This window comes from Oncorhynchus gorbuscha, linkage group LG12, assembly GCF_021184085.1.
Source record: "Oncorhynchus gorbuscha isolate QuinsamMale2020 ecotype Even-year linkage group LG12, OgorEven_v1.0, whole genome shotgun sequence".
Lineage (NCBI taxonomy): Eukaryota > Metazoa > Chordata > Actinopteri > Salmoniformes > Salmonidae > Oncorhynchus > Oncorhynchus gorbuscha.
Window position 1 is genome coordinate 30,821,317 of NC_060184.1, and position 24,534 is coordinate 30,845,850.

General features: G+C 42.1%; 2 protein-coding genes across 4 annotated transcripts in view; one reads left to right on the top strand and one right to left on the bottom strand.

Moving 5' to 3' along the window:
- The window catches only part of brf1b (BRF1 RNA polymerase III transcription initiation factor subunit b), a 121,410-nt gene extending 96,906 nt beyond the window's left edge, over positions 1-24,504 (bottom strand). The window contains exons 1-3 of the mRNA XM_046291801.1: positions 24,242-24,504; positions 23,585-23,793; positions 5,831-5,911 (exon numbers count right to left, since the gene is read on the bottom strand). Coding sequence (XP_046147757.1) covers positions 5,831-5,911; positions 23,585-23,768 — 265 coding nt within the window. The 5' untranslated portion in view covers positions 23,769-23,793; positions 24,242-24,504. The remainder of the gene's footprint in view (positions 1-5,830; positions 5,912-23,584; positions 23,794-24,241) is intronic.
- Positions 6,764-21,822, top strand: LOC123990861. 3 transcript variants are annotated; one of them, XM_046291794.1, is made up of 19 exons: positions 6,764-7,000; positions 7,129-7,187; positions 7,264-7,350; positions 7,593-7,720; positions 8,075-8,218; positions 8,502-8,579; positions 8,680-8,850; positions 9,075-9,171; positions 11,033-11,256; positions 12,847-13,036; positions 13,178-13,386; positions 13,495-13,612; positions 13,722-13,927; positions 16,477-16,594; positions 16,675-16,844; positions 17,110-17,207; positions 17,451-17,566; positions 17,651-21,142; positions 21,307-21,822. In XM_046291794.1, the coding sequence occupies exons 1-19, from the start codon at positions 6,969-6,971 to the stop codon at positions 21,345-21,347; spliced, it is 5,778 nt and encodes a 1,925-aa protein (XP_046147750.1). In that variant the 5' UTR covers positions 6,764-6,968; the 3' UTR covers positions 21,348-21,822. The 3 variants fall into 3 exon arrangements, with proteins under 3 accessions (XP_046147750.1, XP_046147752.1, XP_046147751.1); XM_046291796.1 differs by having other exon boundaries at positions 21,394-21,822; XM_046291795.1 differs by having other exon boundaries at positions 17,481-17,566.
- Positions 24,505-24,534: the final 30 nt, after the last annotated feature.

The following is a 24,534-nucleotide window of genomic DNA, read 5'->3' on the forward strand; positions in this document are numbered from 1 at the left end:
ACACATACTGTATACAGCAACTCTAGTCCAAACACAAACATAAAAAATATGCATGTTCAGTTCCATTCCCCGTAGTATATATTTGTGTTAGGCTATCAATAAACCAGTCTCAATTGACATTAACATCTCCCTCAACATCAGCACCAAGATTGTGGACTACAGGAAACAGGGACGGGTGAACACCCCCAACATTCACAAGGCCGCAGGGCCAGACAGATTACCAGGACGAGTACTCTGAGCATGCGCTGACCAACTAGCAAGTGTCTTCACAGACATTTTGAAACTCTCCCTGTCCAAGTCTGAAATACCAACATGTTTTAAGCAGACCACCATAGTACCCAAGAACACTAAGGTAACATGCCTAAATGACTACCGACCCGTAGCACTCACGTCTGTAGCCATGAAGTGGTTTGAAAGGCTGGTCATGGCTCACATCAACACCATCATCCCAGAAAACCTAGACCCACTCCAATTTGCATACCGACCCAACAGATCCACAGATGATGCAGTCTCTATTGCACTCCACACTACCCCATCCCACCTGGACAAAAGGAACACCTATGTGAGAATGCTATTCATTGACTACAGCTAAGAGGTCAACACCATAGTGCCCTCAAAGCTCATCAATAATCTAAGGACCCTGGAACTAAACACCTCCCTCTGCAACTGGATCCTGGACATCCTGACCGCCGCCCCCATGTGGTAAGGGTAGGTAACAACACATCCGCCACGCTGATCCTCAACACAGAGGCCCCTCAAGGTTGTGTGCTCAGCCCACTCCTGTACTCCCTGTTCACTCATGACTGCACACCAGGCATGACTCCAACACCATTATTAAGTTTGCAGATGGCACAACAGTGATAGGCCTGATCACCAACAACAGCCTATAGAGACAGCCTATAGAGAGGAGGTCAGAGACCTGGCCATGTAGCGCCAGGATAACAACCTCTCCCTCAATGTGATCAAGACAAATGAGATGATTGTGGAATACAGGATAAAGAGGACCGAGCACACCCCCATTCTCATCAACGGTGCTGCAGTGGAGCAGGTTGAGAGCTTCAAGTTCCTTGGTGTCCACATCACCAACAAACTAACATGATCCAGACACACAATGACAGTCGTGAAGCGGGCAAAACAAAACCTATTCCCCCTCAGGAGACTGAAAAGATTTAGCATGGGTCCTCAGATCCTCAAAAGGTTGTACAGCTGCACCATCGAGAGCATCCTGACTGGTTGCATCACTGCCTGGTATGGCAACTGCTCAGCCTCCGACCACAAGAAACTACAGAGGGTAGTGCAAATGGCCCAGTACATCACTGGGGCCAAGCTTCCTGCCATCCAGGACCTCTATACCAGGCAGTGTCAGAGGAAGGCCCTAAAAATTGTCAAAGACTCCAGCAACCCTAATCATAGACTGCGCTCTCTGCTACCCCACGGCAAGCGGTACCGGAGTGCCAAGTCTAGGTCCAAGAGGCTTCTAAACAGCTTCTACCCCCAATCCATTAGACTTCTGAACATCTAGTCTTCCCCCCCCCCACACACACACCACTACCACTCTCTGTTGTCATCTATGCATAGTCACTTTAATTAACTCTACCTATATGTACATACTACCTCAACTAACCAGTGCCCCCGCACATTGACTCTGTTCCGGCACCCCCCTGTATTGTTCTTTTTTTTACTGCTGCTCTTTAGCTACTTTTATCTCTTATTCTTATCTGTATTTTTTGAAACTGCACTGTCGGTTATAGGGGCTCGTAAGTAAGCATTTCACTGTAAGGTCTACACCGGTTGTATTCAGCGCATGTGACTAATAACATTTGATTTGATCCACATTGACGGCGCAGCAGCAGAGAGGGTCAAGTGCTTCAAATTCCTCTGTGTCCATATCCCTGAGGACTTAACATGGTCCTCTCATCCCTCAGATCCTTAACAACTTTTACAGCTGCACCATCGAGAGCATACTGACTGGTTGTATCACCATCTGGTATGGCAACTGCACCACCCTCGACCAGAAGGACCTACAGAAAGTGGTGCGGACGGCCCATCCAGGACATACATGCCAGGCCATGTCTGAGAAAGGCCTGAAAAATTGCCAAAGACTCCAGCCACCAGAGACATGGACTGTTCATAATCTCCATGCTTCCGTCTGGCAGGCGGTACCGGTGCGTCAAGGTTCAGAACAACAGACTCCTAAACAGCTTCTATCCTTTGGCCATAAGACTGCTAAATGAATAACACACTACTGCTACCAGTCACTTTCCAGCCGTGTTTACATGTATATCCGCCTTTCACGCCTACACTGACACTCTGACACTCACACACACACACACACCACCACCACCCACCTCCTATGCTGCTGCCATACTGTTTACTACTGTTATTATTATTTATCCTGCTACCAGTAACGTTCTCATAATCTCTGCCTACATGTAAATATTTATCTCAAATACTTCAGTATCCCTGCACATTATACATTTGGCAAAATGATGGACCCTATAGCTTCCTTTTTTATTTCTTGTGTTTTTTTTATTACTTATTCTATTTGATATTGAAAACTGCACTGTTGGGTAGGGCTTGCAAGTTCAGCATTTCCCTGTACTTTTGAATGTGACAAATAAAACTTGAAACTAAATTGGAGCTTATGAGAGCTGTATAAGTAATGTTTAGTGTGACAATCAAAGATACACTCAACTATTGACGGTAACAAACTCAGTTATGATTACTAATGACTGTTTATGAGCAAGTGTGTTAGTATGACTGTGCACAAACATACACACACAAACACACACACTCAACCTCAGGAGACTGTAGAAATTTGGCTTGGCCCCTAAAAACCCCTCACAAACTTTTACAGATGCACCATTGAGAGCATCCTGTTGGGCTGTATCAACGCCTAGTAAGGCAACTACACCGTCCGCAAAGACAGGGCTCTCCGGAGGGTGGTGCAGTCAGCCCAACGCATCACCGGGAGCACACTGTCTGCCCTTCAGGACACCCGGTGTCACAGGAAGGCCAAGAAGATCATCAAGAACCTCAGCCACCTGAGCCACGGCCTGTTCACCCCACTATCATCCAGAAGGCGAGGTCAGTACAGGTGCATCAAAGCTGGGACCGAGAGACTGAAAAACAGCTTTTATCTCAAGGCCATCAGACTGTTAAATAGCCATCACTAGCTGGCCTCCACCCAGTACCCTGCCCTGCACTTAGTCACTGTCACTAGCTGGCTAACACCCAGTTACTCAGCCCTGCACCTTAGAGGCTGCTGCCCTATGTACGTAGATATGGAACACTGGTCACGTTAATAATGGAACACTGGTCACTTTAATAATGCTTACACACTGTTTGACACACTTCATATGTATATATTGTATATTTTAGTCATGACCATCCTATTCAACTATTGCTGTACATACAGTGCCTTCGGAAAGTATTCAGACCCCTTTCCACATGTTGTTACATTACAGCCTTATTCTAAAATGGAATAAATAAAAATGTTTCCTTACCAACCTACACACAATACCCCATAATGACAATATGAAAACCGGTTTTTAGACATTTTTGCAAACGTATTAAAAATAAAAATAGAAATACCTTATTTACATACAGTAAGTATTCAGACCTTTTGCTATGAGACTCGAAATTGAGCTCAGGTGCGTCCTGTTTCCATTGATCATCCTTGAGATTTTTTTTACAACTTGACTGTGGTCCACCTGTGGTAAATTCAATTGATTGGACATGATTTGGAAAGGCACTCACTTGTCTATATAAGGTCCCACAGTTGACAGTGCATGTCAGAGCAAAAACCAAGCCATGAGCTTGAAGGAATTGTCCGTAGAGCTCCGAGACAGGATTGTGTCGAGGCACAGATCTGGGGAAGGGTTCCAAAACATTTCTGCAGCATTGAAGGTTCCCAAGAACACAGTGGCCTCCATCATTCTTAACTGGAAGAAGTTTGAAACCACCAAGACTCTTCAACATCTCTGGAGAGACATGAAAATAGCTGTGCAGCAACACTCACAATCCAACCTGACAGAGCTTGAGAGGACCTGCAAAGAAGAATGGGATGGGAGAAACAGATGTGCCAAGCTTGTAGTGTCATACCCAAGAAGACTCGAGGCTGTAATCACTGCCAAATGTGCTTCAACTGAATAAATAGTCTGAATACTTATGTAAATAGGATAAAGCTGCTTTGCTCTGTTAATTGAAATGCATTCCAGGCGACTACCTCATGAAGGTGGTTGAGAGAATGCCGAGTGTACAAAGCTCTCATCAAGGCAAAGAGTGGCTACTTCGAAGAATCTAAAATCTAAAATGTATTTTGATTTAACAATTTTTGGGGTTACTACATGATTCAGTGTTATTCCATAGTTAGATGTCTTCACTAGTATTCTACAATGTAGAAAAAAATACAAATAAAGAAAAACCCTTGAATGAGTAGGTGTGTCCAAACTTTTGACTGGCACTGTACACATATATATATATATATATACTCCGGATTCGAACATTGCTTGTCCTACTATTTCTTAATTCCATTCTTTTACTTTTACATTTGTGAGAATTGTTAGATACTACTGCACTGTTAGAGCTAGGAACACAATTTTGCTGCACCCGCAATAACATCTGCTAAATATCTGTATGCGACCAATAAAATGTGATTTACATGTGTTCACGCATACTGATATGTGAGTTGGATGTGCATGCGCACAGGATGTGTGTCAGGCAGGATGGTCTGGAATGCAGAGTGGAGTGAAGGCCTGTCACCAGTGTCAGAGAACCATTCAACCCATCACCAGAAATAACCCAAAAAGCTTTTAAGAGCATTAATCGTTCTATTCTCGAACCTCTGTGTGTGTATGTGTATATGCGTATGCAACTACCCATGCGTGTTTACGCAACTACTCGTGCGTGTGTATGTGTTTCTGTGTGTGTATCCCCTCCTCCCCCGCCCCACTAGCTCCCCTCAGTCTCAGGAGAGTTTCATCCTGTGTGTTTGGATGGCAGAGAGTGTCGGATTAGATGTGGATTGTGTGTGCGCGTGTGTGTGGTGCGTGCGTGCGAATAAGTGAATGTGAGGTTTGTGTGTGTGCATGTGACAGAGAGAGCGAGAGAGAGAGGGACAGTGTGTGTATGTGTGCATGTGAGAGAGAGAGGGACAGTGAGTGAGTGAGTGAGTGAGTGAGTGAGTGAGTGAGTGAGTGAGTGAGTGAGTGAGTGAGTGGTAGAGGGACCGTGTGTGTGTGTGGGTCCAGGTGTGGAGTGTGCTCTGAGAACACAGTGTTCTCAAACAGGTATGTACTTGTTCACAGTGATCGCCACAAACTATACAATTTCTCATCAAACCCCTCTCTCTCCCTCCCTCCAATTTGAGACATACACCAAACAAACTAGCCTCTCCATAAAACTGTCTTCTATACAATGATTGGATATGAAACTGTTAAGTAAACCAACTTCCCAAAATGTAATCTTAGATTTTATATGATAACAGACCAAATGAAACCAAAAACATCCTGGTTAATTTCACTCACTATCTCACAACAAATCATTCAGTTTCCTGCTTGAACAGGTTTTGTTTGGTCCCCAGATAAAGAGTTATGCATACAGGGGTGAATCCCAAATTCCATTTAAGTAACATTTTCACTTAATCTCCCATTGACATCAATGCATTAAGTGAAAATAGGTCTTAATTGGCAGAATTCACCCAAGAATGTATATTAGTTGGAATAGTGAATCATGTCCACTCTGTGTTGCACTTCTATCTCCAATATGCTGAACAAACCCCAGCTGTTTTGAGAAGGAGAGGGCATGGTGGCTTTAGTTCAGGACTCACCGTTCTGCAGCGTCTGAGCACGGGACTCTTTTCCAAGGCTGGTGTGGAACCCAGTACCCAGGACTGGGGCTTTCACTGGACCTGGAAGGAGATTAATATATTAATAATAATATTATAATAATAATAATAACAGGTACTTTTCAGGTACTCAAAGCACTTTTTACATTTACATTCAAGTCATTTAGCAGACGCTCTTATCCAGAGCGACTTACAAATTGGATTGCATTGGGGAGAATATAATCATCCACTACCAATATGTAGAAGCACCTACCTGGCTAATGCCACTGAAGCCATTCGCCTTTCTGATGTCAAACACTAAAGAGCTGACAAAAATGTTCTGTCAAATTAAAAAGTCATTATTGCAAATTATAACTACATAATTGCTAACCACTCAGCATATTTGAAGAGAGACCATATATTTTACCAAATATTTAGTCTATTTTGGATGAGTTTATTTTTAATCAGCATATGCAAAACAATGTTAATTTACAGAAGAAGTTTGTTTGCGTTCTAAATCTCAGAGTATAAAACCAATGAATATTGCCATCTGGTGGTTTGTGATAGCTAGACAGCACAGCTCAGCAAGAGACGAGATAAAATGCAGGCTTATGACAATTTACCTCTCTCTGCTGGCTTTTTACTGTGATAAACATAAGATTTTGCTTTTACAAGACCAACGTTTCCCAAACTCGGTCCTAGGACCCCAAGGGGTGCACATTTTGGTTGTTGCCCTAGCACTACACAGCTGATTCAAATAATGAACTAATCATTAAGCTTTAATTATTTGAATCAGCTGTGTAGTGCTAGGCTAAATCAATTTCATATTCAACCACCAAATATAATGCAGTTGGCTATGCATACCCAAATAAGCTTCACTCCTTTTGTAAGAAACGGTGCCAATGGAAGTCATCAAACTTTTTACAAAGCAATCAAGTTCAATCAGTTGCACCTGGTTTCCATTCTGCCTCCTTCTTCTGGTGGTGATTAGTTTACCTGTGACTGAATGACCTTTTTATTTTGTCCCTTTGGTTCGTAGCAAGGGAGTTTCAAAGCAAACTGTTTTGCTTTTCTTGCCATCTTTATTTCTGCTACTATCTGACCAGTACTAGTATTGTTTGCTGGGGATTTGTATAGCAAAATGATGGCTCTAAGTCTTGGTATTAGAATTGGGTAAATTTGATATTCTTAAATTCTGAGTTTGAAGTCACTTGGAAAAATGCAAAACAATTTTGATGTGTTGTGGTTCTCTATGCTTTTACCTGTGAGAAATGTCAGATATTAATTTAACTTTCTCCCAGACTATCATTGCTTTACATGGGGGTTCTTGGAAGTCCCAAAGGTTACAGTATTCCAGAAGGTATGCAGAGTTATTTTCATTGATAAAGGTCTGCATGAGTCTTCTAATGTACCCTAACCTGAATTGTCTCGTGTAGGAGTGGATATACAGTCAGAATGTCGGGATCGATACCTGTGGGTGCATGTTGGTTCGTCTGGCAACGCCCCTAAGTTTGAGGCTGTAGGTGGGTGATGACAAGGTTTAAGTATTATTTTTTTTTGTGTTACTTTAGACTTTACTTAGTCTGGCTCAATTTGATTTTAAACGGTTTCTGATTGAAAGATTTGGTGCCAACTTTCTTGGATAGTGGGTCCTCTATTGGCATTAATGACCATAGTAGGCAATAAGTATCCTATAGTAGGATGGAGTATATTTGTTTAATGTAATTGATGCGCAGAGTGAAATATAGGGTCCTCTTCTCTGCAGATGCGGCTGGTGTGCATCCCATAGATGTAAAGAATGCGTCCCGGTGTGGTTACACCATCAGCTCCTTCAAGATGGATGGCTACACCACTCTCAGGGCTTCCTACTTCTCCTGTCACATTGACAACCAGGTAGCCTATTGGTGCATCCCAATATCTCATTCCTCCTGAAGTGTTCCCGCAATGTAAAAGCGTTGGATTGGTGGAGGCATGGGCTAGTGGGAGGGGAATAATTGTGATATACTGTACGTCTCACTCTAGGACAGCAGAGTTCTAAAGTCTTAACCCAACCTGATTCAACTGTCTCAATGGATCAAGGGTGGTTTGATGATTTGAATGAGGTGTTGAATAGGGTGTGTTTGTTTAAGGGATGGAACAAAAAGGTGCAGGTTGAGGACCTGGACTCAAACTCCTGTCTTCCCATGCTGGACTGTCATCTTGCTGAGCTGATCAAACCTGATGACTAACAAATATTTGCTGTTTCAGAACGATGAGGTATTCACCTTCCAGTTCAATATCATTGTCATGGATGCCAAGGACCAACAGTTGCACTACCCTTTGTCTCAGACCTGCTCCCTGCTACTGCCCTGGTCCCAACGGGAGGTTATATGTGAAGAGGACTACATGGAGGTACAGTAAGGCTGCCTTTTCCGGTCCTGGGCCTTTCCGGCCTAGCCTAGTGTGTATACTTGGTTTCACACTGAGTAGAAATGCAATTTGCTTTGTCAAATGAACTCTGATAAATACCCAATCAAATTAGTATGTTTTTGACCATTAATTAAGATTCAAACTAATTGATTTAATTCTGCTGGCATATAGTGGGATACCAGAACCAGAATTGGAAAATCCATCATTGTTTTTCTTTGACACAAAGTTAGATGACCCCTCTTAAATATAGTCCTATATCCCTTAGGTAACTGTGGGGAGAGATGTGCCTTGTACTACCTCTGAAGGAACCTCAAAGGAAGCATGGAGGGCTGCCCATTCTGTTGTAAGCCACATCCTTTTGACTCATTCAACATGTTTCTTAAGTATAATCTTTGCATTGAAACATGTTCAAGCTTGATCTTGACTCTACTGACTCCTCTTAGGCCCAAAATATAGCCAGTTCTGCATGGCAGGTAATGTTCCTAAAGAATGAGGATGAAATGGCCACCATGCCCATCACCGAAGCACATCGACTGGGTTACGAGCTGAGTGCCACTCCGAAAAGGGTTCTCTTCCGCTCTCCCTACAGACAAACTCACTCGGAAATCATAATGGTGGGTATTTCAAGAAATTCTATGCGTTTCAGTACTCTGCGCTGATCTGAAAACATTATTGAAAGAAATATGGTGGGAGCCCTCAAGACGCTTGCTCTTATAGCGGTGTATTCCCAATCCGTGCAGATGAGGAAAAGCAAGAAAAGTTGAACTTCTAAAATATAATAAATTAAGGCCTAAAACTGGAGACCCTTTTCCCAACCACATTGTCTTTCTACTCTCAGGTTGACGGTGTTGCGGTGGAGGTCATTCACGGGACGGTGTTCTTCAGTCAGAAAATGATGGTGGTCATGATTGACATATCTGTGGCCTGCACCATAAGTATATTTATTTGTATTCCCCTATATTACTAAAGAATGGTCTTTAACAATGCCACTACCATTAGCTGCAGTAGATGTTTTGATAACTCCATGCAAATGAGTTTATTATATTCAAATATAATGCACGTAATAATCCAAGACAACTGGATTAATATTTCTTCAAATAAACCATGAAATTGTGCTTCAGTGACCAGGTTTCCAGTGAAGTACATGTAGGATAAATGACAGGCCTGATGGAAACTGGACGTTCTGTTAAACTTTCCAAATTTTGACAAAACAAAATACATAAGATGGGATCATTTTGTCAGTAAAATGATGAGAAATGTCGGAAACGCTAACGCGCAAATATTGATATAATAACCATATCGAACTTGTGACGCGATTGCATGTGTGGTTCTCCCAATTCAACTGGTCCGGCAAGCATGCAGTTTGTTAGGCTACTGATGAAATGAATTAACTTCACAGGGTGGTGAACGTAAAAGGAGGTGCGCTTGATACTCCTTTCCAATAAATATTGGTCTTATTCTGGTGACATGATGATCCGCGCTTGGCTTCTGCTTGACAAATACTCGCTCTTTTGATACATTTTCTCATGTAGGCTATACGTGTGCTCTTGGCAGCAGCGCCATCTGCGCGTTTTTGGCTGGCACGAACATGCCACTAACATGCTGACCGGACCGGACACGTCGCGTGCGTCGCAAAATAAATTTAGAAATCCATGTTATTCAATTGCACCCACACTGCTCGCGCACGGCAACGAGCGTCTGCGACGCCAAGGGCTAAATTACAACGCATTCCTATTTCTGACGCAGGTCGCGCTGCAAGTCCGGTCTCTCCCATCTCATTGGTTTATAGAAGCAGGTACCCAAGTGCCATCTCACGTGAGTGACAAAGACTAACTGTTTTGCTGGTCGTCGTGGTAATACAATGAACGTTTAGATGCGATCACCATAAGTTAATTGATGAAAAGGCCTGGAAGGAGGGGAGAGAAATAGAAACTATTTGGTTGGCAGTTTTATGTGTGGATTCATTGTCGGAGTAGAGGTCCTTGTGCATTTCAGGTTTAAAAAAAAAACTCAATGTTTATCCCAGGACAAATTAGCTAGCTAAATAGGACAAATTAACGTTAGCTAGCAAGTGCAAGCTAACTAGCTAAAATGCCATACATGTTTAATGATCTTTGACCTGTCCCCAAATTAATGTCATTGGTTCAGACTTTGTTTTGATATTTTAACCTGTGTGTAGTGAACGCGTTTGGTGGTGGGGGGGGGGGGGGGCGCTAAATAAATTTATGCACGCAGCCGGTTTGGGTTCCGTGTAAGTGGGTAAGCTCGTAACATTTTTTTGAACTATTAGTTGAAAATGCAATTGAAACCCATTTAACTAGTTTTAGTTTTTTTTTACGTGCACTGTCATCTGCAACAATTTGATGGAAACATCTCTGAAATGCCGGTTTTATCCAGACTTTAGAATGTTCTCATGAAAATGTCGCCAATTAGATGGAAACCTAAATGTAAATACAATCACTCATCCACCTCTTGAAAGGAATTTGCATTTGAAAGAAATTCTGTTGTAATTGCTGAACTATTTCAAATTGAGTACTTGTTTAAAATCTACCCACTGTGTGCACATAGTGGCATTTGAAAATGGAGTACTCATTTAGTGATCATGTACAAACCTTCAATCGGGTACTTGTGCTCATCCCTACACTGTAAACCAGAGTTATTCAAATCTGAGCCTGGAGGTTCAGGGGTAGACCTACTGATGGTTTTCTGTTTTACCTGATAATGAAGGTCTGAATATGTCGCTGATTGGCGACATGGCTACCATTCTAAAGACTTGCATTGCTTTCTCGCTCTCAGACCCAGGATACTTTGACGGGGTCAGGCTACTCTGGGAGACCCCCAGGGTCATGGCACCGTTGGTTCACAGCGGCTTTGGCTTTGAGAGCAAGCAGATCAACATGGGCGTGGAGAGCCAACTGCTAGATGAGGGCACGGCGAGGGCCAGGGGCTACACTCTAGAAGTCAAAGGGCTCATGGTACAGATGGGTGTCCCCTTTGGTGCCGAAGGAGGATATAGGAAGGTAAAGGCCACTGGACTTTAGCTCCGATCTGGGTTCAGACAGCCTGGGTGGCAGTCTGTTTCTGCTCAACTACAATCTCCTTATGGAATTGTCATGCCAAACATAGTTTGACAATTGAGTAGGCAAAAGCAAATACTGATCTGGGACTAGGCTAGGTTCAACTGATGCCAGGTTTTCAAACTGCAACCCCAGAGAGCTTCTGGTTGTAAAGGCTTTTTTTCCCTCCAGCCCAGCACTAAGATGACGCTTGTTTAAATGTCCAATACAGCTGTTTATCACTATCAAATAATTTCTGGGTAACAATTAAATACATTTGTGATTAAAAGAAACAAATGTCTTCTTAAACAGGGGCAGATTTTCAAGAAAAAATATTTTCTAGGACTGTGGAAGTGGTCTGAGTGGGGAGGGGAAATCAGAAAATTAGCTGTTATTGGCAGTTTGAAACTTAAAAAATAAAATTGGTCTAAGTAATTTACAGCATGGTGAAGTCACTACGGAAGGCCAAAATTCATCCCACCAAAACAAGCCGGAACTTATCAAACCACTCTTGCACTAAAAGGGCATTATCATTTTATATTTAATATACACAGGCAAGTCAAGTTTGTCTACACTGGGCCTTTTTTTTCAACTTTAAATAAATCAACTAGGCCTAATCTTTCATCTGGACCACAATTGAGCAAGTATTTTTGTGCTGGGCTGACACACAAGCCTGCACCAAGTAGCTCTCTGGGACTGGAGTTGGAAGACCTGATCTATAGTGATCAAAAATAAACGCAACAATTCCAATTATTTTTACCGAGTTACAGTTCAATTGACTGATTTCGTTCTATGAAATGCATTCATTAGGCCCTAATCTATGGATTTCGCATGACTGGACTGAGGCGCTGCCATGGGTGGGCCTGGGAGGGTGTAGGGCCCCCCACTGGGGAGCCAGGCCCAGCCAATAAGAATTAGTTTTTCCCCACAAGGGCTTTATCACAGACATACTCCTCAGTTTTACCAGCTTACAAGGTGGCTGGTCTCAGATGATCCTGTATGTAAAAGTCCTAGACTGGTGTGGTTACACGTGGTCTGCGGTTGAGAAGGTGGTTGTAAGTACTACTAAATTCTCTAAAATGACGTTGGCGGCAGCTTATGGTAGAGAAACTAGTTGAGAAACTCTGGCAACAGCTCTGGTGGCCGTTCCTGCAGTCGGCATGGCCATTGCTAGCTCCCTCGACGTAGAAATCTGTGGCATTTTATTGTACCCAGCACAAGGTGCACGTGTGTAATGATCAAGTTTAATCAGCTTCTCGATATGCTACACCTGTCAGGTGGATGGATTATGTTGGCAAAAGAGAAATTATCACTAACCGGGATGAGAAATATTTGCATATGGACAATATCCGGGATCTTTTTATTTCAGCTCATGATACATTTTACATGTTGCGTTTAAATATTTTTGTTCAGCATAATATATTCATAGATAATGTTTACCTAGTGTGCTTTTAAACTTAAATTGGTTCTAAAACTAGATTGTTGCTTATTCACGACAGGTTGAAGTGCAAGTTAACTTGCACTGTGTTAACACATTAAACTGTATTTTCTTAGAGTTTGGTGACAAACAATATCTACCGGGAGATGTACGTGGCTTTCCTGTTCTATGAGCATGTGTTCTCTCATGTCTACACTGATGGTAGCACTGTTGAAACGAGACACCGGCTGCTCAGGGTAGTGGACACTCCATTGCTGTGCCGACACCCCTTCACCGTTGATGTCGATGCCCTTCCTCCATACCACAGTATGTTCATCCTTTTTGCACATAACGAACATGTGGTTACAATAACCAAGGTGTCATTTCCAATGTGCTTTGTGGCATTGCTGATTTCTTGTTAATCCTGGTTATTTGGCTAATTAACCATTTCCTCCATTACTACTCCAGAGACCAGCTTTGAAGAGCATACGTTCAACGTGTACTTGGGGAACATTCCTCACGATGTGGCTCTGATGGGAGTGAAGTTGAATGAAAAGCAGATCTCTGTGTCAGATGCTGCAGAACATGGCTACACCATCAGTAAGATCGTCCATGCCAATGGCACCCATGCCTATACTATCAGGGTTCCTTTTGACGACAAGGCTGTGCATAGGACGGTGAGTACATTTTGGATCAAACACATTTCCATAAATGGAGCTTATAGTCATGAATTGCAACTTTTGAAATAATACTTGATTTTTAAAAAAAGAAAAAAATCTTAATAGTACTTAGGTGAGGGGCTCTTCCAGTACTCCATGGACATGAACTACACGTTAAGCATCATGCCCCAGGAAGAGGCTTACTACCATCTAGCCTCTGTTATGGAACAGCTCAGCAACACATGTAAGGACTTGATTTGAAGACTTCTTTATATTTTACTTCAAGCGTAAAATTTTACTTTGAAGACTTTGCTAAAATAACTTGTTTTCAAAAATCTGCATTCTCACCCCAGTCCCTCCTGAGCTCAAAGGGGTTTGCACAAGAGGAGGCATTGTCTTTGACATGACCCAGCCAAGACTGGGATACCTGTGGGAGATCGGGGTCGGTCATGACCCTCTAACACCTGAGCTGGTGGCTGAAAGAGGGTACAACCTGCGAAACCAAAGCCATATTTTGACCTTGGAGGTGCCACTGTTCACTGTTGGCTACACTTATGAGGTACAGTATGTTGTCAATTCTAAAGCAGTGTTTCTCAATCCATTCCTAGGGGAAACTCAAAGGATGCACATTTTGTCTAGCCCAACACTAAAACACAACTGATTCAGCTATTCTCCAAGCCTGCGATTAGCTGTGTCTGTTGTGTTGATGCTGGTCTAGAACAAAAAAAGATCAGTCTCAATCCATTCTTGGGCAGCAGTTCCCAAACTTTTTGGCTCACCCCCCTTACACTCACGCATTTATATTTTTGAAAGCCTTATTGCTGTACAATGATGTACACATATATATTTGTTTGCATTTCACTTCATACTTCTATTTGGTCATTTAAATGGGTAATTGCCATAAACCTCTTCATCTATAATCACTAATGAGATGGCTGAGCCTGACGCTGGGAGCACAGCATTTGTATTCAGAGCTTTATGCTTGACACAGATAAAAGTAGTTCCATGTTCCACTCATGAGTCGTAACATTTAATGTATGTAAGTGCGGGAAAAGTAGCTTCACCGATGAAAAAGCAATCAGTTTATCAATGCGATTTCAGATGAACCTGTTTATTCTCCTGCGATTGACAGACCAAATTCAACCAGCGGGGTTGTGGCAAAGGCTGCACGCAAGATTCATGTCTCGTATTTGAGGCTTGCCTTTATGAAGTACACCATTTTGTTTGAAGCATACTAAGAAGCTTATTATCAAGGGCCTTAGAAGAAAGAGCTTCCCTGTGTAACACAGAGGGAATACTACGCGTGGCACAACAGCTTGTACCTTTGCCTTCAAACCCTTGTTTGCCCATCTGTAAACACGCCCATACAGTTCTCCCAACACAGCCCCGCATCATCAAATGTTGAATGTCCCCTCAAGCACACTGCAAAATAACACCTCTTCATGTTGTTTCCCGATAGCAGTATTTGATGAATATGAGAAGGTGAGCTTCATGTGACATCAGCTGACTCATCTAGTTGTAGAGAGAATTTCCCACTTTTTGTTCGCTCAATCTGACGCTTTCTTTTGCCACTTCATAAATTCGCCGGGCAACAGTGTTATCAGACAGCTGGATTTGTTAGAGCTGATGTGCTATTTTCTCTCATACCTATTGCTGCGAGGAGATTGAGTCTCACCAATAGTATGTGGCTTTTTAGATTTCTCATATTTGAGACACTTAATGATATGATGCTTAATAACAAACAGCTTTGTTAGGGGTTGTAGTCTGTGGTCAATGTCAGCGTAGAGTGTTTGTGTAAATGTCTCTTCAGTTTCACTGGCTTCAAACTGTTCGTTTTTTTTTTTTTTTTTTTATTTATTTTTTTATTTTTTTAGCACATGCAACACATTGTGGATGTGGATCCCCAATCAACCATGAGACATGTGAAAACAAACTGAATGTAATTGCCTTTATCTCTTTGCTGATTTTAAGTGCCAGCTCACCCTTGCGCTCCTTTCCCACTGGTACTAGGGTCTCAACAGGCGGCGCCTCACTCGGCCTAGGCTCTGTCATTATCAGATGGCGTTTCATCGGTTGTAGATTCACCCTCATTAATGGTCGCATTGTCTTTATTTTTGAAAATCGGCCACCGGTTCATATGAGGAAATTAGTCAATCGTAATAAATAAATTAGGCCGTAAACTATGGATTTCACATGACTGGGAATACAGATATGAATCTGGTCACAGATGCATCTCAGTACTTCTGTGCATTCAAATTGCCACTAATAAAATGCAATCGTTTGTGAGTAGCTTATGCCTGCCCATACCATAACCCCACCACTGGGGGCACTCTTGACATCAGCAAACTGCTCGCCCACATGATCCAATACATGTGGTCTACGGTTGTGAGGCAGGTTGGACGTACTGCCAAATCCTCTAAAATGACATAGGTGGCTTATGGTAGCAAAATGAATATTAAAGTCTCTGGCAACAACTCTGGCATATATTCCTGCAGTCAGCATGCCAATTGCACACTCTCTCAACTTGAGAAGTCTGTGGCATTGTGTTGTGACACAACACCATCCCCAGCTCAAGGGGCACTTGTGTCATGATCATGCTGTTTAATCAGCTTCTTTATATGCCACACCCGTCAGATGGTTGGATTTTTTTGGCGAAGGAGAAACACTCACTAACAGGAACGTAAATTAATTTGTGCACAGTTCGAGAAGTTGTCTGTAAGGAACATTTCTGGGATCTTTTATTTCAGCTCGGCAAGCATGGAGACCAACACTTTACATGTTGCGTTTATATTTTTGTTCAGTGTAGTTAAAACATTTGCACTAATTTGGGGAGGTGGTTGACCAGTTAAAGAAATAATAATAATATTGACTAGGCACACTACTACATTGGTGTTGAAACTATGCCACCCCCTAGAGGCTCAAGGTAAAATGACTGGCAAAAAAAGATGCCGTTTGTTAATTTCCCCCTACCTGTCTGTGCCGACACCACAGTTTGGGAACCACTGATCTAAGGCATGACCATCAACCAAATTTTGCAGGACATTGCCCTCACTTTAGTAGTTGCTTATAGGCCTACTTCACTGCTATGGGCCAAAACCTTTATTTCAGGATATCAACTTGAGCCATTTTTATGGCATATTTGAAATACACTCAAGAGATTCAAGGACTTTGGAGATCCAGACAGCAACAGCAACGCGCTGTCTTTTCAGACGTGATCAGCTTATAAGTGAGTATCCATCCATAACTCGCATGCTTTGTTTTTGTATTGGGCTGTCATCTGCAGCTTTGACCTTTTTGTCTTTCCAGTCTGTTCAACTGATGGGATCATGACTGTGTTGACCAGTACAAAAACTACCTGGCCTGCAGTGAATCCACGCAGTACTACCCTCTTGGACAGAACCTGTAAACCAAAATTAATGGACGACTCAAGAGTTCTGTTTGAGTTTGGCTTGAACACGTGCAATACCACGGTTATGGTATGATCTCATTTAAAATATAAGTTTGGAGCCTGTGGAATTTTGTTTAGTTTTAGCTCAATTTGAAAGGTCAGCTTAATTGATTTTAAATACTTTATTAGAAGGGGGGGGGGGGTTCGATTTTAACATTATCTAGGTCTAAATGACTCCCATAGAACAAACAGTATACAATAATGCTATAAGCTAGATGTTGGGAATATTCAGTCATCTTTTGACTGACTTGAGCTACACATTAAAGTAACCGAAGTTTCCACTTGTCTTATAGGTTGAAGACTCTTCTGTAGTGTATGAAAACGAGATCCTGTCTTATAGGGAGCTCTTACTTGACAGAGCTTCTTTCATCTTCAGGGATTCTAAATTCAGGTAAAGATCAGTCATGGTTATTTGGGAACATGACCGATCTTAGCATTTCAATGCTGTCATTTTCATGATCCAATACCCTGATCTGAATATGTTAATGTATTTGTGCAATAAGCTACTTAAGAATACAGTAGGTGACCTAGGTGTGAATAATCATAGTCCCAAATGTCATTAATAAATCTGATCAAGAAATGTGGATTAACTGTGGCTGCATATGGCACAGCTCTAATGACCTTTCCTTTTTAGACTCACAGTGCGATGTCTCTACCCACTTAGCTCAGTCAGTAGGCTGTTTGTGGACAGGACTTTTAAATCTCAAATGTCTGGGGTTGGCTCAATCAAATTCACAGGGAGCAACAAAGGTAAGATTGTTTTACATAACTACATGTAGTTTTGAGCACAGTTTTGAGGAATGTATATTTAGAAAAAAAAATCCTTTGTTTTAGATGGCGCAGCCAATAAACCAGTGCCTGACTGTCCACAGCAAGTTCCCACCAACACTGAAAGTGTCCAGGTTATCGGCACAAAGCCTTCTCCAAGCAATCATGAGGTGTCACAGACAGGGGGGCATTATGTTACCAATTATGGATCTTTAACAGCTGACAACACCCTGGATCCTTCTCTCAGCCATTACAGCGGTCTCCAAAGAAGTGGTACCCCACAATCATCCAGCAATGTACAAAGTGTTCTGAATCGCTATAGACTTGTGCAAGGTGGAAGTGCTTATGGTACTGGCCAACACAAATTAAGTGACACCCCAGCCATAAATGTCTATGAATCCACCCAGGATGTTAATACTCCACATCAAAAGGGTATGGGAATCAGGCCTGAAACTGATGGAGGCAGCAGGCTCGGTGTATATGGGCAATTTCCCATCCATAGCCCTGTCCAGGGTAACAGGATCAAATATATCCCAGGCCACTATAGGCCTACATCTGCAAAGACTATCAATGTCCAATCTAGTGTCCTCAATCTAGTTCCCAGCCACTTAAACAGTACTCGTGGTGGCAGCACTCAAAATGCACAGCAACATTTGAGACCTCACCCAAACTATGAGGGTAAGAGACCAAGCAACTCTGCCCGACATGAGATGTACAATGCTGTACAATCAGCAAAGGTGCGCAAACCAGCCACAAGCCATCATGCAACTGTCCAAACGGTGAACAATAAGCCCACTTTAAGTAACCCCACTGCACAAAGTGGCAGCACACCGCAGCATTCTGGAGGTAATGTCCTCTCTGGCTTAAGACACTATAGCCAATATGGTGTTTTGCAAATTTATGATGGCATATCTATCCCCCAGCAATATGTCAAGCCAGCCAGTGAACAATATACTCCTGGCACTGTCAAGACCCCAAGACACTATGACACTCCAAGCAAGGTAAACCCTTTCCTTGCTTCCTATGTTTACCAGAATACTAAAGTACAACCTGGTTCCAACTACAACACAGATGCCCAGCGTTTTGGTGTGAAGCAAGTCCTTCCTGCTAATGCATATGGTTCTTCTCAAGTAAGGAACAGCTTCCAGCAAGTCCCCAGTCACAAAGTCCCACTAGGTGACTGTGCCCAAGGTACCTCAAGTTATGTGAAACCTGCTTCCAGAGACAACTTTGTTGTTCAAGGTGTAGATCGTCAACCTACCACCAGCAAAGTCCCTGAATACAGCACGTATGGGGATAGCCAAAGTGGTTTATCTCAAGTTCCCAGTCATGATGGTCTTGGCCATGATGAAACCTCCTTTGGAGAAGTGAAGTCCACCAAAGCTCAATTGGCACCAATTAAGATGCTTGTACCTAGCCAACTTTCTGTAAACAAATATGGACCTAGCAAGGGACAATATGCCAAGCCAGCTTCTGGCTATTATGGATCCTCAGTTGGCAGGACTGAAATTGTCTACAGTGGTACAAAACCTAACACAGACTATTACAGCACAACACAGGGCACGGTCTACCAAGCTTCAGACAATGTCCAGTCTACCCCTCAGTTCCCATTTGTGAAGGCTAATGGCAATATCACTCAACCTAACCCCAGCAATATCAAACCTGTTCACTCTGGTATATGCCAAAGCCACACACTTCATAATAGTGCAGCCTCTAGCTTCTATGGAACCAGCCAGGACACTGTGGCTAGCAAGTATGATGCTTACAATAGCAATCATGTCCAACCAGCTTCGAACCAGTATGTGGGAACGCAAACCAGCATTGTTACACCTGGTCCGTACAGTGGAACTCTGCAGAAACTAGCTACTAGCCTGCATGCTGCCTCTCAACCACATAATGTCCAACCCATGACTAGTTGGTATGGTGCTACTCAACACATTGCAATCAAACCTGCCCTTAGCCAATATCAAGTTTCACAAAGTGATAGAGTTAAACCTGCTAATAGCAAGTATGTAATCCTTCAACACCACAGCATCCAACAAGTTCCTGGCCAGGATGTTTCTCAACGCAGTAGTGTGAAACCTGCCACAAGCACATCTCAATCGGTGCCTAGCCAGTATGATGGTTCTCAAAGCAGCAGAGTTACCCATGCCCCTATTGGGACTATTCTTTTTCAGCAGAACATCATACATCATATTTCTAACCAAGACAGGGGTCCACAAAGTGTCAGCGTTAAACCTACCAAGTCTGCTCCTACTCACAGTAATATCAACCAACAAGCTACTGGCCAGTATGGAGGTTCACAAAGCTACAGAGTTGAGCCAGCACCACCATATCAGATCAGGATCCAACCTGCCACTAGTGGCATAAGGGAACACTCTCCCGGTCAGTCTGCTTCTTCTCACCTAAACATTGACCAAGCTACAAGCGTGTATGGAGGTTCACAAAGCCACAGAAGAACTCCAGCTCCTAGCAAGTATGGTGCTTCTACTGTTCAGTATGCAGCAAAAGGACAAGAGCGAAATCCGCTTGCAGTCATAAGTGGTAGCAATGTTGATACTGACGGATCAGATCCTTGTGTGGAATGTTCCCTGGGCAACTCTCGAGGAAATTCAAACTTCATAAAAGTTAGCAGTGGAGGCCAGCCTATGGTTGTCTTGGGCACCAGTGTCTTAAGAAATCCCAGCTGTGTCAGTCCTATTTATTGTTTGTTCAACCAAGGGTCAGCCCAAAGTGGTAGTACCCAATCAGTGGAAAAGCAACAGAACTTTGCCCAGAGCCACATTGTCCAGGATCCACTCAGCCATTTCCAACCAACATCTCAGGGTGGGAAAATAAATGGCCAACCTGACCCAATTCATGGTACCACTTCTAACTTGCATCAACCTGTGCAGCATGGTGGTCATCTTCAAGCATTAAACAGAGGTGAAACTACACTAGGCTACCATGGGTCTGCACAGCTTACCAGTGCCCAGCTGTCACCCAGCCAAGTAAAACCAGCTTCTGCCTATTACAGTAAATACCAACATGGTTTTAGCAAGAATGCTTATGGAACTGTACAATCAGCCAATGGTGCCTATGAGAACACCCAGGGCAGCAATGGCCAACTTAATCGTAGACAACATGGGTCACCTTTAAGCTTCTATAGAGCTGTTCATGTTAGTGCTAAGAAACCTTCATCAATGACCAGTGTTCAATCCCCAAGATACGGGGTTGTACAAACAGGCAATATCCAACGAGACAGAAACCCCAACACTCATAGTGAGTATGGAGCAAACTGTCTTGGTTGTGGACAAATTCTTTCAGATCACCATGGGTACTTATCTAGCCTCAAAGGCATGCAAGGTGGAGCTGAGAATAAGCCCAACAACTTGAACTTCATCTCTACAGAAAAAGGAAAAGCTACAAACCTGCCCAAAGTCAGTGGTAACCATATTGATGCTGAAGGATCACAAAACTGTCCTGACAACTCTGGGCCAAGTTCAAATAACCCTCTAAAACCCAGGAGCAGTGACCCAGGCCGCTACGGTGGTAGTGTGCATGAAGGCATCTTGAGAGGTAAGCAATATGTCCTGTAATTATCATGTAACCCTAGACTATAGCTGTGATCAAAGCAGATTGTCAAAGCAAACTACTTAATAAGATAAGCAATCTGCCTGTAGCCATAATTTCTGGATAATACAAAATGTAGATCCTTTAACATGTAACTTCTATTTCATCAGGTAAGCGTGGCCAAAGAAATGAAAAAGCCAACGTGAGCTGAACACCTTGGAACATCACTCAATGTAACTTGTCAATTGTTCCTCTAGGATAATGTTGCTACCTGGGGAATCTTCCATGCCTATCAAGATCTTCTATTGCAATACATTTCTATTTCAGATATTACGGCGTTGGAGTGTTTTTAGTCTAACCTTTAAATTTAACCTTGTCTATTCAAGTGCGATTTTCGATTGGAAGGTTAACTATAGCCCACAGACTGGGTTCATAAGCTACATATTGCATGGTTCTAGGACGACAACAAAAAAGTAGAAAGTAAGGAGCTAATTCTTAATATTCCGTCAAAATTAAGCATCATACAAAGACTATAAATAAGTTGATAATTTAAGATGAAGAAACTACAGGAAGTAACATTTCAATGAAATTCTGGACCAGACATGTGTTTAAAGGCCCACTCTGTGAATTTACGTGTTTGTGTTTAACGTTACAGCCATCTCAAATAAAAATGTATGTGCGTTTGATTCAATGTCACATTTTTAAATGCCCATGCACTTAATTTAAAATGGTTTATAAAATAAGGTTTTATGCCATTTTGTAAATGATCTTTAACCTTTATTTTACCTTTTATTTAACCAGGCAAGTCAGTTAAGAACAAATTCTTATTTTCAATGACTGCCTAGGAACAGTGGTTTAACTGCCTGTTCAGGGGCAGAACGACAGATTTGTACCTTGTCAGCTCGGGGATTTGAACTTGCAACCTTTCGGTTACTAGTCCAACGCTCTAACCACTAGGCTACCCTGCCGCCCCAGTATAGCAAACGAAGTGGCAGGGTAGCCCAATATTAGATCTCTGATTTAATTATACAAGTTCTAAAGGCATTCCATAGCGACTGATCAAATTTCTGGTATAATGACTACCTGCTAGCAGCATGTGTTCTGAATCCGAAGTGACGTCCATAATAGGTAGATGGTTCTGATTGGAGAATTGCTATTTGCATCACCGAGCAGTGAACGTAACTTAAACCATGTTTTTTTTAGCTGCTTCCCCTCTCCAAATAAATCTAATATGGATGCCAATGTTGTTCTAGCTTCGCACATCGATGTTTCCGTCACTTCTCGTCTGGGGCAGCACCTGCCTGTTTTGCAGGACTCATTAGCTAACCGACAGGTGTGAACCACAGACTGGTGTACGCAGAAAGCAAAAACCAAACATTGTACTATGTACACAGTATTCTTATTTATGTATCCCAATTATCATCATCTTGCCTCATCGCTCATCCATATTTTTATATATTCTTAATCCATTCCTTAGATTTGTGTCTTAGTTGTGAAATTGTTAGATATTGCTGCACTGTCAGAACTAGAAGCACAAGCATTTCGCTACACTCGCAATAACATCTGCTAACCATGTGTATGTGACCAATTTGATTTAAGTTTCTTGCTCATTGTTCGGTGATGCAAATTGCTTCTTTAAAAAAAAAATTTTTTAATCAGAATATTTTTTTTATATATATGGATGTAGCTATGGACATGGGGCACATGCTGCTAGCAGGTAGTCATTGTACCAGAAGTTCTCAAATGCAGTCGCTATGGAATGCCCATAGACCTTGTCTTATTCATTAATCAGAGGTCTAATATTGGGCGAGTGGCATGATTGTAGACTTCAAAACCATATGCATATCATTCATTTAAAATTCCCATATGTATGATGTGCAATTATTTATGACTGACCTTACAGCAAGACCATAACACAATTAACTGAACTTAGAACAGTATCTTTCATTCCAACTTCCAGGGTGAACACTTCATAATGGGTTGGTGAAGGCTTTATTATTGTTACTATTTCTCAAATCATAAGAACAGCATGGGTGTTATGAAACATTTAGCAAAGCCCACAAGATGTAGCCAAATGCTAATTTTTTTTTTTTGTAAAAAAATTTTTATAGGTAGTCTATGATTTGTGAAACATTTATGTAGCCTAGTGCTTATGATGACTTTATGCACTATATATACTTTTTGTTTAATCTAACTGCAAGGATTTCTTCCCAATTATACCATCAAGCTTATTTGAACAGTTGTCTTTTTGTGAAGAACGTTTCTTACATTGTCTGCTTAACATCAGAGACAAGCTTGCATGTAATATGGTGCATTTTCACATATGCAATATTTAGCATCTCTAAATATGGATTTGGGCAGAGGATATTTGTGTAATACTGCAGTGGTAAGATCAATTTTTTGTTTTGTTTTGTGATGCTGAAGTCTTATGCAAAATGCAGGTCTTACCATCTGCTGAGACGAATTGCCCCACAGCTGACGAAATCCCACCACTGCCCTCCACGAATTGCACCTCGGACACGATGATGTTGTCCTCCAGCACAGACCCACAGTTCGTGCATACTGCATTGCCCCGAGCCTGATCGAGGTCGATCTCGGAACAACCACAGTTCTTGCATATGCGGGAAGTCATGTCTGTGGTGTCTGCCCAAATAAACCTGTATCAAAAGAGGATAATTTGTCACTTCTGTGTAACGTTTGCTACATAATCGTATTTACACATTCCCCATGCAATGTGTTGATTACACCAGTAGGCCACCATTGACAAGCCATCAATATATTTGTGCATGCTAAACTTTGCTTTAGAGAATATTTTTCAAGCAATTACTGAAATTGTTCGGACAACACATGAAAGACATGAGATCACAGTAACGTGGGACATGGTTTGCGCTCATTGTCACAACAATACCAAAGTCAAGATAACCAGCTAGCTAACCCATTTAATGTGTAGCTAGCTACATTAGCAACTAGATATCACACACCCACTACTGTAATGCAGAAGGGGAGACATGCATGGCAAATAAGTTTTCATTTAATTTTCAAATCCGAGAGTACTTACTATCTTTATATTTAGCTAGCTAGCTGACGTTATTCAAAGTTTAATACCTGCGTGGTGTTAGCTAGTACTTGTAATGGCGACAAAGAAATCCAGTACAGGAGGAAACACTTCAGACGCTATGGATACTTGGTTAACTCTTTTCTCAGAGTAAAAAGACTGTGCATATGCTAAAAGCTTGTTCTCAAAATATGTTCACGTGATACAACGATATGCCGTTTAAAAAGGTCATTGTTAGCTAATTTCATATTCCATTCGACGAGGAAGCTTATGTTTTGGTGTTTTGACTTTCGCAAAACCTACTCAGCATAAGCTAAACCAAATATTTTATTTTCAGGGTAAG

Bases quoted from the DNA above. Each gene is read 5' to 3' on its own strand.
- LOC123990861 (XM_046291794.1), top strand. From the start codon at position 6,969: ATGATGGCTCTAAGTCTTGGTATTAGAATTGG. The intron at 8,219-8,501 runs GTACAGTAAGGC...TATATCCCTTAG, and splicing joins GTGAAGAGGACTACATGGAG to GTAACTGTGGGGAGAGATGT. The intron at 17,567-17,650 runs GTAAGATTGTTT...CCTTTGTTTTAG, and splicing joins ATTCACAGGGAGCAACAAAG to ATGGCGCAGCCAATAAACCA.